At 31.5% G+C, this 13,868-nt stretch overlaps 3 protein-coding genes across 3 annotated transcripts; all 3 read left to right on the forward strand.

The window, feature by feature from the left end:
• Positions 1-1,746, forward strand: LOC125222419 (UDP-glucosyltransferase 29-like). Its single transcript, XM_048125010.1, has one exon. The coding sequence runs from the start codon at positions 145-147 to the stop codon at positions 1,504-1,506; it is 1,362 nt and encodes a 453-aa protein (XP_047980967.1). The 5' UTR covers positions 1-144; the 3' UTR covers positions 1,507-1,746.
• Positions 1,747-5,807: 4,061 nt separating this feature from the next.
• Positions 5,808-7,525, forward strand: LOC125222420 (CASP-like protein 1E2). The gene is made up of 2 exons (XM_048125011.1): positions 5,808-6,176; positions 7,045-7,525. Exons 1-2 carry the CDS (start codon positions 5,932-5,934, stop codon positions 7,382-7,384), a joined length of 585 nt encoding a protein of 194 aa, XP_047980968.1. The 5' UTR covers positions 5,808-5,931; the 3' UTR covers positions 7,385-7,525.
• A 3,672-nt stretch (positions 7,526-11,197) lies between these two features.
• On the forward strand, positions 11,198-12,468 carry LOC125217625 (transcription factor bHLH36-like). The gene is made up of 3 exons (XM_048119145.1): positions 11,198-11,661; positions 11,758-12,060; positions 12,198-12,468. The coding sequence occupies exons 1-3, from the start codon at positions 11,242-11,244 to the stop codon at positions 12,261-12,263; spliced, it is 789 nt and encodes a 262-aa protein (XP_047975102.1). The 5' UTR covers positions 11,198-11,241; the 3' UTR covers positions 12,264-12,468.
• Positions 12,469-13,868: the final 1,400 nt, after the last annotated feature.

A 13,868-nucleotide genomic window follows, 5' to 3' on the forward strand; every position in this document is an offset into this window, starting at 1 on the left:
GATATCGAAATCACCTCGACTTTTCCACTCAAATGATTGGAATCAAAACAGTGACCTCACTGATCAAATTACTCCGCCAACTGTTTGTTAAAATGTCTACATGAAGAAAGCAAACCAGAGGCGACACTTCCATTCAATTCAACCATGGCGGAAGCTAAAACTAAACAATTCACCATCTTAATGTTTCCATGGCTAGCTTACTCACACGTCCACCCCTTTTTCGAACTCGCCAACAATCTCTCCGCCAAATCCTTCCGCGTCCTCTTCTGCTCCTCCGCCGTCAATCTCGACTCCATCCGCACCAAAATCGCACTTGATTCCCCCACCGCCGTCGATCTAATCGAACTCCCTTTCCCGCCGCTGCCGGATCTCCCTCCCCACCTCCACACCACCAAAAATCTCCCGCCGAATCTCACGCCAGCTCTCATTCAAGCATTTCAACAAACATCCACCGCCTTCAACGAAATCATGAGCAGAACCAACCCCGATTTGCTGATCTACGACTACTTCCAGCCATGGGCGGCGAAGGAAGCCCGGCGCCGAGGCATTCCCTCTGTTTACTTCGCCACCGCCGGAGCAGCGCCGTTTTCCTACTTCTACCACCTGTTTAAGCACGGCGGGGATCGACCTTTCCCTCACGAAGAGATATACCTCACCGATCGTGAAAAAGGAGACAATCGCCCTCCGATTAAGATCGAAATCAAGGATGCGGAGGAAGACGAAGGCGCTTTCTCGTTTGGGGTTTTCGATCTGTCAAACGACGTCGTTTTGATCAGAGGATTGCGAGGCTTTGATGGGAAATACTTCGATTACATGTCTGAGCTCTGCAACAAGAGAGTTGTGGCGACCGGTCCACTAATTCACGAGCCCGATCATCGAATCGGAGAGGAGAATTCAGAGATTCTGCAATGGCTGAGTAAAAAGGAGCGATTTTCGACTGTTTTCGTCTGTTTCGGCAGCGAACATTTCGTATCCATGGATCAAATTAGGGAGATTTCGAAGGGTTTGGAGATGTGCAAGGCGAATTTCGTGTGGGTGGTGAGGCTGCCGGAGGAGGGGGCTTGTTTGGAGGAGGCGGTGGTCGGAGGGTTTGTGGAGAGGGAGAGGGAAAGGGGGCTGGTGGTGGAGGGATGGGCGGCGCAGGCGGAGATTTTGAGCCATGGGAGTGTCGGTGGATTCGTGTCGCACTGTGGATGGAGCTCGATTATGGAGAGTTTGTGGTGTGGGGTGCCGGTGGTGGCGATGCCGATCAAGTATGATCAGCCGATAAATGCGAGGGTCGTGGCGGCGGCCGGGGTCGGGGTGGAGGTGGCCAGGGGCCGGGATGGGTGTTTTAGTGGGGAGGAGGTGGCGGCCGCGATTGATGAGGTTGTTGGGTCGGAGGGGATACGGAGAAGGGTTCGGGATTTGAGTGAGAGGATGAGGAGGGAAGCGGAGGCCGCGGTGGAGGAGACGGCGGAGGAGTTGTTGTTGCTTTGTAAGAAGAGTACAACCGAGATTTGTTAGAATCATCGCAAAATTATCTTTAATTTGATATAATATGGAAAAAAATAATTAAATCGGAATGTCTTTTGGAAACCTTCCCTAAAATTGAAACGATACAGGGAAAAATTAGTATAGCCTCGATGTAAGAATGACACTAATAAATGGAAGTACTAAGTAAAGTAGTGATGGATTGATGGATTTATTCTCCTAAATGGAAGTACTAAGTGAAGTAGTGATGGATTGAGGGATTTATTTAAATAATTTTGGGTTTAATTAAGTTTGATGATGAAGTACTAGATTAGGAGCATTCATATTCGATGTTATAATATGATTAAATATAATAGTCGTTTTATATATTACTAATACCTAGTTATCAATCGACTGAATTGAGTGATGTTTTAAGTTAATAGAAATATGAGATTGGCTGACTGCCCATAAAAGTATGAGTGCATATATTATTTGGGATAACTTCCACTTCTTATTATATTAAAATTAGAAATATGTTATTGAAAAATATGATCACATGGTCTCTAAGTGCAATGTGTGTATGACTACATCAACAAAATACAATTCCGATTTTATAACCTAATCAAACTGGTAATTGAACGGAAAATTATTGAGAAAAATAAATAAATTGTAAATATAGCACAACTTAATTGTGATTCTACTAGGCTAAAATTATGAGTCAATTGGAGACTTGCAAAAGTGTGGTATAAATTAAAAATAGATTATTTAAGACTTTTCATAGATAGGAGTAACGTAAAGAATATTTGTTTGATTCCGATATTAATCAATCAAATGTGGAAATTGAAAGACATTTTGGACTGACTTAAAATTAATACCCTCAGTTATATGTTCTAATTTCTAAACATAGACGGCTATTGGTCGTAATCAAAACTAATTATCATGAATGCCATAAAATAATTATTATCTTTGAATAGTCATTTATTCGTCGTGACCTTATTTTTTCTCCAAGAGTAAGATGTCTCAAAGATCGAATTTTCTACTTCCAATTGTTGGAATTTTTGTTATTATTTGTCGCATATTATTAATCAAACTTATTATTATTGTGTGGGTATTATATTCATGGGAAGTGAAGAGACTACATATATTCAATGCGTTCCATCAGATATATGCAGATTAATTGCGGTTTACATTTATTGATATGCGTTATTCGGATGTCATTACTTATTATAATATGATTATTCATATATAATTAAGTTGTAATATTATTTTAGTTAGAGGGTGATTATGATTATTATCATTTAAGATTAAGTCGTAAAATTTAATCTCATAAATCAAATATAGTACAAATTTAATTACGAGGGTATAATATTGCAAATAAAGCAGTCTCTCTAAATAAATAAGTGAACTTACAAAGTCAATTTAGTTTTTACTTCTTTCACTAAAAATTCATTTAGCAATAATTTTGCAAGTTGGTTAAGTCTTGGCTTCTTCATTCATGTGAGCCAAAGTTGAAATTTCTACTAAGTAAGCTCCAATAGTTATTAAAAAAAGTTAAAATGTAGTGTCGATCAATCAATTTCAGATCATCAAACTGAATTAATTTATACCCCAACCACTTGCAAAGTCTGGCCACAAACATATCACAAAATGACGGCTTCATTAAATGTATGATTTAGACAAAAAATGCATAATTTTATTATTTCAAATAAATTAACAAAATACCAAATCAAACTTTAATTTTTATAAATTTTATGAAATTAAAATTTTCTATAACATTTTTAATGTATTAGAACAATATATAAATCGAAACGAACAATACTAAAGGTAATTCAAATATGAAAGTGAAGCTTACATAAAATATATAGTATATCATTTCTCTACAATAATATTTCGTATATTTCTACTATATGCTACAAATAATTAATATAAAATTCCTCGCATAAGTTTCAACGAAAATACGAAAATATAATACATTATCCATCAAATCTGTGCAATTTAATGCAGAAATAATAACCACACAAAGATAGAGTCAAAAAATGCGACAGCTGCTCTATATATCAGCGTTCCTATTAACAGTCAACAAACTCATCTTATTAGTATTATTGCCTCCGACTTGAATATATAATTTTTGAGATTCCAAATACTTTTTATATACATCATATGCAATTTTGCATACATGGACCATGGACAGACACATATTATATTTTTCAATAAAGAGCACACATTTTTAATAACTGAATATAACAACTTTATTTATACATTGAAACTTTAAAAAATCATAGTTTATTAATTTAAAATCCATTGTTACGTCTCAGATATCAAATTTAACTATTTTCTTTATCAAGATCTTGAAATTATAAGGCATATTATATTCATAACAAAATACTACGAAAATAGAAAATATATATTTTTTCCGTGTTTAACGTATTTATTTTATAAATTTATTCTAATTCTAATACTTTGAAATTGTTATTAAATGCTTATTTATTTTATAAATTACATATATTAAAACTTAATTTATTTATTTGATGTTAGAGATCTAATGAATATATTTAACTCTAATTTTTAAAATAAATGATGTTGATAATAATTTGGACATAATATATATTATAACATAATTTATTTTATTTTCTTTATTGGGAATTTTATTTCTTCATATAAATTAAGATATCGACTTGCGCATATTACAAGTTATTTTCTTAGGTGTTTTTTTCTTTTGGTAAGAAAAGCGGGCAGATCCTAATTACACGCTAACGAACGTAAAAAACACATAATCTATCATGCATCAACCAAATACTAAGAACTAAGAAAAGGGACTCTAGAAGGAGTTTGAAGACGGAATTGAAATAATTATATACTCCTATTCCATTAAGTATTAATCATTGACTCAGTGGTCAACTGTTAGAAGATATTTATATTACACAATCTACTAACTACTCTACTCTACTCAACTTGGATCTCATTAATTACGTACTAATTTCATTTTTTGGATCTAGCTAGTACGTCCACATAAATATTCCATACGTGTGACATGAACATTAATCCTATTATTTGTGTAAAAGCATAAATAATATCCTCTTATATCAGCCACACCATCATAAGATTAATAGTCTAATAAATTGATAAATTACCGATGAAAAACGATAATTCCAAAAAAATACTAGCTGTTGGAATATGTTACTCAAAGCTAAAAAGAAAATAAATCAATATACGTCCATAACAATCCAACTCCACCGTGAAACGTATTGGAAAAACTAAAAAGTAAGTGAAGAAATGAAATCTTAATTCATACTCCACCGAATTTGAAGGCCGATTTGGATTACGCAAATCAACTAACTCACACGTATTCCACACCATGTGACACGCATTTATTTCTCATAATGCCCAATGTCAATGTAGCACGACTCAACCCCTTTCTCATTCATTATTTCCATATTTGTTCATATTTATGATATAATGAATCGATTAATTATTTTTGTTGTGGTTCACATTATAATCACTTTCTTATTTGTTCTTTATAATTCACTTCAAAAAATTCTTCTGAATCACTGAATTTATAAAGTACTCCCTAAATTAAATACTACCACGTCCCGCGTTAAATTAACGGTCCCACTTACTTTTCTGCACTTGTTTTTAAAAATGATAATAAATAATTAAAGTAGAGAAATAGTAAAATAACAGAGAGAATAATGTAAAAAAAGACTATTCTCTACCTTATTCTCTTTCTTATTTTATTATTTTTTGATTTTAACTATTTATTACTATCTTCGTTCCTGAAAATTTGTCCAATTTTTCTATTTCACTCCGACCCCAAAATTTGTCCCATTTCACTTTTACAATTTTTGGTAGTGGATCACATATTCCACTAACTTATTCCTACTCACATTTTATTATAAAACTATAAAAGTAGGATCCACAATCTACTGACTTTTTCAGCTCACTTTTCATTATATTTCTTAAAATCCGTGCCGGATCAAAGTTGGACAAATTTTGGGGAATGAAAGTAGTATATTTTTACAAAATAGTAAAGAAAAGTAAATGTGACAGTTGTGCAGGACAGATGTAGTATAAAACATTACATTTTTGGGTATTTTTGAATTCATAAATCGATTTAGATTGATGAAATTGTTTTATTAAATAATAGTACTAGTACAGGCTAAAAATAATTTAAGAGAGAGATAGAGATATTGTCGTTGGGCCATTGTATGATATGTGGTGAACAAAAATAGAGTAATAAATCTAGGGGTAATAAAGTAACACCAAATATAAACAAGCATACATTAAATTTTTAAAAATTTAACGAGATATAAATTACACACATTTCCAATGTCACAGAAGCAAAAACAATTCACACGGTCACCTTCACCTCTCTATAAAAGGCGACCACAGCTCTCACATTCTTCTCGCTCCTCAACAGAGAAAAAAGAAGTGAAACAAATAATAGTAATTGTGAAATAATTTATTTATAGAAAAAAAAAGATGGATTCTGAGCAAAAAGGGAGCGGTTATGGGGGATTTGAGAGTGGTACGAGGATTGCTAACAGGAGAAGTATGAGCGGCTGCGGCGTCGTTTTGAGGTTCCTTTCCCTCGCGATGTCCCTCGCCGCCGCCGTGGTTCTCGGCGTCAACAAGGAGACCAAGATGGTGTCGGTCACTTTGGTCCCCACGCTGCCGCCGATCAACATTCCGGCCACCGCCAAATGGAACTACTTGTCGGCCTTTACGTAAGATATTATGATTCTTTTTCGTTTTTTATCGTCCCATAAAAATAGATACTTAGATACTAATTTTGAAATGATACTTACTTAATTCATTTAAGTAAGTAACAGGAGAGAGAAGTTACTAAAAATAAATTTTAATTATTTTTATAGTAGCCGAATGAAAAGAATTTTTATTTTTATTAGATAGATGGAATATTATTTGTGTCAAATAATGTAAATTTTTAAATGTGTTGGAGGCTATGTATGGATTCTCAGAATCTTAATTACAAAGAAAATAATTCATCAGTAAGTAGTGGGAAACTTGGGCAGTTAAGTACTCCCTCCGTTCCATAATAATAGGGGCGTTAGAGTTATATTGATAGAGTCATATCCCTTGTTAGACTATGATTAATAAAATAAAACAGTTTTTTACACGATAATGAAGTTATATGGAATCTTGAACTATTAGACTAGTTGGTAGGTATATATAGTCAAAAAGGGAGTAATTACGATCATTATTAAAGAAATAAATTGTCTTAAATGAGTAGTTGTTAGTTCATACTTCTTTTTTCATTTATTATTGACTGTGATCAGGGGGCAGTATTAATTTTGTTGGTTGTGCTTCAAAATATCCCACTCTAGTTAGACATCGTCAATTAATTATGGATCTCATTTTTCAACTATATTTTAATATTTTAAAAAAGTTTTAAATAATATAGAATTATGTAGAGGGTGAGACTAAAATATTATAGTCATAAATGTTTTTAAATTATGTAAGCTAAAAAAGAATCTAGCAGTATTAATCTAGACTTTATACAATCTTGTTTATTAAGAGATCAATAATGATTCCTCATTTATACTAACATTTCTTTATTAAATTGTCTGATTTTAGGTATTTAGTGGTGGCAAACTCAATAGCATGTGGCTATGCAGCCATTTCATTGGCTCTAACCCTAGCAAATAGAGATGGTACTAAAAAGTGGATCACAACATTGATCGCCATATTTGACCTAATAATGGTGGCCCTCCTATTCTCCGCCATCGGGGCCGCTGGTGCCATCGGCCTCATGGGCTACCATGGAAACTCGCACGTGCGATGGGAGAAGGTGTGCAATGTGTTCGACAAATTCTGTTCCCAGACCGCGGCCTCCTTGGGCCTTTCAGCTGCGGCCGCGGTGGCATTCTTCTTATTGGTGGTGCTTGCCACCTACAACCTCCACAAGAGACACTAGATAATTGGAGAGTTGAATGCTTATCCATAGTAAATTCAAGTTTTTGTAAAATAAGGAATTTTTTTTAATGAGGCTGTGTTGATGTTTTGCTTTGGTTATAAGCATTATTTTCAGGATTATAATGATCTTGATTGTTGTCTACTGTCTAGTTATCACTTCAACAAAAGAGTAGCTAAAGGATACTTTTTAATACTATTAAGGATACTATTTTGGCTAAGGATATTTTTTAATACTATTAACTATGTTAATTTATATGTCTAATTATATCACACTTCATAAAGTATTCTTAAATTAGTATTTTAATTAAAATTAAGACGCACAAATAGAAGCGTCCAAACAAGTAAAACATTAAGATAACTTTCTATTAACTTAAGGACGTAACAAGTAAAACATTAAGATAATTTTCTATTAACTTAAGGACGTTTTCTTTTATGTTATAAATTTTATGTTATAAATTATATTCTTTTATGTTATAAATTATATAGTTATTTTTGAAAAATTTGAAATGCTGTCATTAAGGCCATGTTTGGTTGCCAGGATTCTGTTTGAGAAAGTAATCTGATTCCTTAAATTTTAAATTCCTGTGTTTGTTTCAGTTTTTAATCAAACTGGGAAAGTAATCAGAATCCGAGAACAAGGAAAGTTAGTACAATTTTCCAGGATTCTGAATCCTAGCTTTTCTTAGTTATTCTTTTTCCCAGTTTTAGGATTCTTACATATATAATGCAATATAGTATATTTTTTTTTTTATTATTATTTAGAATGTTTTAAAAATAATTTAAAAATATAAATCATACTACTTAATTTTAGAAAATAAATAACTACGATTAAAATTATCATAATTATAACTTATTTTATAATAATTCATAATAATAATTAATAATTTATTAAATAATTAAAATATAATTATATAATATAAATCGTATGATAAATAATAATTATTATTTTTATAAATTAATAATTAATCAATAAAGTTATAGTATAATTTTCATTTATTAAATTTATTCACTTATAACATCCTTAAATATTATAATTATAATATTAATTATTATTATTATTATTATTATTATTATAAATGAGTATAATATTTCAAACTATAATTATATGTATTATTTTATATTATGATAGATAATCCATATTTAAACTATCCATTGTAATAATAAATATAATAATATAATTATTATTATTTGTAATTAATAGTTTATTAAGAATTTTATATTATTATTCTTTTTTATAAATAAAAAATAATAAGTATATTTTAGTTTGGTGTTTAAATTAAATATAAATTTAAAATCTTGATACTTTCTAAACACAGGAAAGTAAAGTTACTAGGAATCATATTCCCGAGATTCATTTCTCCAGGAATCATTTTCCTTGTCAGTTGCCAACTTTACTTTCCCGTCAACCAAACATGGCCTAAAAGATAAGTTTTTTCAGTATTGAATGATATTTTTGTTTATGGGCCTAACCCAGAAAATTATGGGTATTCTCTTTAGTTGGGAAGCTTTGTTATTGGGCCCAATGTTTGTTTCTACAACTCACATCCCTGACCCTCACGACTTTCCCAAACTAAAATAATTTCTATCGACGTTTCAAAATGTAGAAGCGAATGATCTAGCCTCCATATTACTTCATTCGACCCATATTCATTCTTAATTATATGCAACATTAATGTTGAATTGGAAATAAAAAATAATAATAGTACTTTATTTTTCAAAAGTAAGTTTGTTATATTACTACAAGGTAAATGATAACACGTTTTTTTTAAATCAAAATTAAAAAGTAAATGATACTAACTCGGTCTCTTCAAAAACAAGATTTAATATTTTTTATTTTTATTATTTTTTAAACTTTATTTTCTTATTATTAACTTTTTAAATATAAAATATTATAAAAATTTTAGTCTAAAAAACCTTCACTTAACTTAGACAGAGAGAATATCAAAATAAATGTACTTAACTTCACGGCTCTTTATTTAACCGTCTTTTTATAAGCTCACTGGTCCCAATCACTTTTTGTTTTATACTCGTTTCATCCACAAAATAATATCTTAATTTTATTGTTTTGGGATGATTAAAATTTAAAGTTCTATACTTATTTTTTCTATTTGGGAATTGGAATAGTAGACCACACACTATATTAAATCATTACACTTACATTTTATAAGAAAAGTTTTATTATAAAATTTATATATAAGACATATTTTTTCTTTTCATCTAATTTTTTCATATTTCTTATAATTCATGTCAAGTCTTATGTGGACTATAAATGGGAGAGGGAAAAGAGGAAAATCGATGAATCAGAAAATTAAACAAGAGGAACTGAAAGATTTGTTTCTAGCCAGGAATCATGGAGGGATATACAGATAAAGTGATTCTGCAAATACTTAAATTCTTTAGTATTATTTATAGTCAATTATTCCCCGTCCCTCTGTAGTAGAGTCTTATTTTGAGCATTCTTTTTGAAAAAATGATAATAAATAGTTAAAGTGGAAAAAGAATAATATAACTGCTTCTGGTTTCATTTCCTATTTGCAGTAGCAACAGATCTCACTCTCACCCTAAAAATCATAGAGATCGTTTCTGCACAATTTTTGCCTTTTTTTTCCAACAAGTCCAAATCTTTCCTTTTATTCACATTGATAGATAAATTAATTAAATCATTTCCATGAAATTGGGCATCCCTATAATCAGATAATTCAGGCCGATTTGGAATCATCCTTGAGGAGTAGTTGAGGTAGTATACTCATGCTGACTAGGTTGTAAAGGCAAAATCTCTTTAATAATGTGATCAGGATCTTCCATATCTTTTTCTTCAAATCAAGAAGATGATACGGTTGGTACAGTGCACATCCCATGTAAACTTATTTGAAAAAGAGTTGTAAGATGATACTATGATTTTTTTAAATTTATTTTGATGTGTGTGGTGACTCACTTTATAGACGGCACTCTTAATTACTAGTAGCATGTTTATTTTTCATGATCAATAAGATATAGTATAGAGGATTGACTAATTCTATGTCCATTACTATGGTTCTTCCAATTTCACCATGGTGGTAGGGTTACTGTCGTTTGTGAACGCGTGCAATAGATAATAAATGTAATTAAATATAATTAAAAATTTCATACAGTTACCACCCCAGTTCAATTGGCCAGTGGTTCATGGTTGAATCGCTAGACCTTTTTTTATTCAAAATGGCTCGATTCGTCACTAGCTAGTTTGTGTGTGAACTAGATCGGACCAACAACACCTTTTTGATGCCGAAGCCGAACTGGTAGAACCGGTTGGTCTAGTTTTTGGAACACTCAATTGAAGTGAACTTAATTTATTCAATTATATACATTTAGGTCTAAAATCAACTTTAAACACCAAAGTGTAGCTAGTAGTCACAGTCAGTTGTACTTGTAAAAATCAAATGTATATAAAAAAATAAGCATACTCCAGCCAAATTAGCACAGTGAATGGAAGTGAAATTTATTTCATTTATATATTTTAGGTCTAAGTCTAAAATCAGCTTTAGTCACATACTCACATGAGTCAGCTGTACTTAAAAAAATCAAATGTGAATCAGCCAAATGAGCACATTCCAGCCAAATAAGCACATTCCAGCCAAATAAGCACATTATATACATATATTATTCGTTTATTTCACGTGTGAATACACTATTGTAGGCTGTTGTTTTCTCTATTTGTCTAAAAATAGTCACCGTAAACATAAAACAAGTTAAATAAGCAATGTAGGGTCATATATCATTCATCTCCTTTTCTATCACGAGTTCATGGAGATTTCAATTCTCAACGCTCTAAACCAAACTAATTAATTTTTTGAGCTCCACAAAAATAAACCCTATTGAAAAATGCTTCCCTATCAACAAAGTTATGACTTGGGTTTTGGAACCCCTCAAGGATTCCAAATCCAAGATATTGATCCGGGTTTTGTAACCCCTCGGGGATTCCCAATCCAGGATTATCCAGGTTTTGGAACCCCTCAGGGATTCCCAATCCAGGATGATCCAGGTTTTGGAAACCCGTGTGGATTCCAAATCCAGGATGATCTGATTGGGGATTATGATTTCTTGGAAAATAATATGATCGATTTTTCAGTGGAAAATAGTATGATCGATTTCTCAGCCGGCAAGAACGTCAAAGAAGTAAGCAAAACAACAGATTTAACAAGCAAGAAGGATGTGCATCGCGAGATCGAGAGGAAGAGGAGGAAAGAACTCTCAGATCTTTATGCTTCTCTCCGCTCTCATCTTCCCCATCATAAGATCAAGGTGAGTTAATTAATTACTACTATAGTTCATTTATTTTTCATGTGGATATTGTTAATATTGGAACTTTACTAAGTTGGTTTTGCACTTAATTTAAAGGGAAAGCAAAGTGTGTGTGATCATGTACAAGCTGCTACGAGCCACATAATACGGATGGAGAAGAAGATCCGAGAGCTCGAAATTCGCAGGAACAAGCTGAAGAGTTGGGCGAATAAAAGTACAGATGATGTGGATGTAAAAATGGTCTCAGATGGAATAATTGAGATTCTCGTATCCAATAGTGTCGATGATAATTTAGGGTTGTCGCGAGTTTTTGCTGAGTTACAGAGAAATGAGCTTGATGTGGTTAGCAGTGTTTCGACCAGAACGAAGGACAGGTTTGTCCACAAAATACAGGCTGAGGTAAAAATTTTGAGGGAAAATAATATAGTGAAGATCTACCTATATATAACTAGCTAGGTTTCATTTCATCTATATGTAAGTAATTATTGATCATTCTTTTGGTACTAATATAATCAATTATATATATGTTGTTGCAGGCCCTAGGTATGGCAAATCTTGGTGCTTTGGAGTTGCAAAACAGATTGAGCAAGGCCATCAAGTGATTCAATTTATTTAATATTCTATCAATACTTTCATTTGAGGTATAGAGATCTAGAAACACAAGGTTTCAAGTATTTTTTTTTGATGAACTTTTATTTGTACCTATATTCTGTGTGACTTGTTATTGTTGGAACTGCTTTGATTTCTGCTGTTGGTATGAAACTCTCTTGGATTGTCGAATGTCTATCTATTATTAATGAAATTCATTTTCTTGACCAAATTAACCTCCTTAGTAGAATGCCAACCTGTGGCTATTGAGTACATGGAAAAAAGAAATCCAATTTGAAATATGAGTAGACATCCATTCTATAATTTCTAAACATATAAAAAGATACTGTTATATGTACCAAATCTGTTTAGTCCACACTTACTGAATTGAATCCTAATCTTATTTTGTCTTAGGTATATGAGTATAATGTATGGAGAGATAAATCTATTCCATCGTCATCTATATATAGTTTCCACACATATTTTGGATGCATGTATACATGATTTTCATTTGATAATGCATGCATGAATTCGGTCGTCTATTTATAATTTTATATCTATAACTACTGTTTTTTATACCAAATATATTCCAAATTAATTAATTTTGCTTGGTTTTTGTAATTTTATCTTGAGCTAATATCGACTAAAATTAGTTACATACCGAAATTTTCAAGTAAATTTTGATATATTTAGAATTACAGTAAATTAATTATACACAATCACATATCACAATTCACAATTTGTTTAGTTACATCAATTTATGAGTCTTACATTTCTTCAAAAACTATATCACTATCATAACATTTTGATAAGTTCATCCAATTAGGACATTTCAATTTCTAATTAAAATTAATTATTCTATTATACACGGAAATAAACATATATCATTAGAGCATATATGTATCATCACCCTGCTGCTTGATTACAAGCTTTAAGATTTCCTAACATTGAATTAATTAGTTATGGAGATCCTCATTTATACATATTTATATGTATATAATATACCTAATACCTAATCCAAGATACTTCCTTTACAGCTAACATGAGATCATGGAATCAAAACCAATCCTCAAGAGAATAAAATCCCAGGCGATATTCATATGATAGTACTATGTACTAATACATACTACTCCTATAAAATTATTAATTTATTTCAGAACCATGGGAGATTGGCAATGTGATTTGCTCGTCATTATTAATTGCCAGCTACCTCACTTGCTCATACATTCCCCTTGTAAAGTTGAGCATTTATGGCTTTCACTAATTTATGTGAGGGGGATCTAATTTTGCATATATAAAACTATAGCAATGGCTTGTTTCATTAAAAAATGAAGTTGGACAATTATATGAAAACAGATACCACTATTTGTCTGTTTATTTATATAAATATTGCATGTCAGCATGTGGAACGGAACAAGAGTGTATATGCAAATAAACCCCAACCAAGTATTTAGATTATCACAAATATAATATATTAAACTGTACTATTGATTGTAAAATAAGTGTACTAGGTGGATATATTATAATAGAAGTAACAAGTTATACTGTGTACATAAAATAAATAGATTTAGATCAAACGTGGTGAATAATACTCATGCAATTATTCATCGACATTAAAG

Source organism: Salvia hispanica, chromosome 4, assembly GCF_023119035.1.
Source record: "Salvia hispanica cultivar TCC Black 2014 chromosome 4, UniMelb_Shisp_WGS_1.0, whole genome shotgun sequence".
NCBI lineage: Eukaryota > Viridiplantae > Streptophyta > Magnoliopsida > Lamiales > Lamiaceae > Salvia > Salvia hispanica.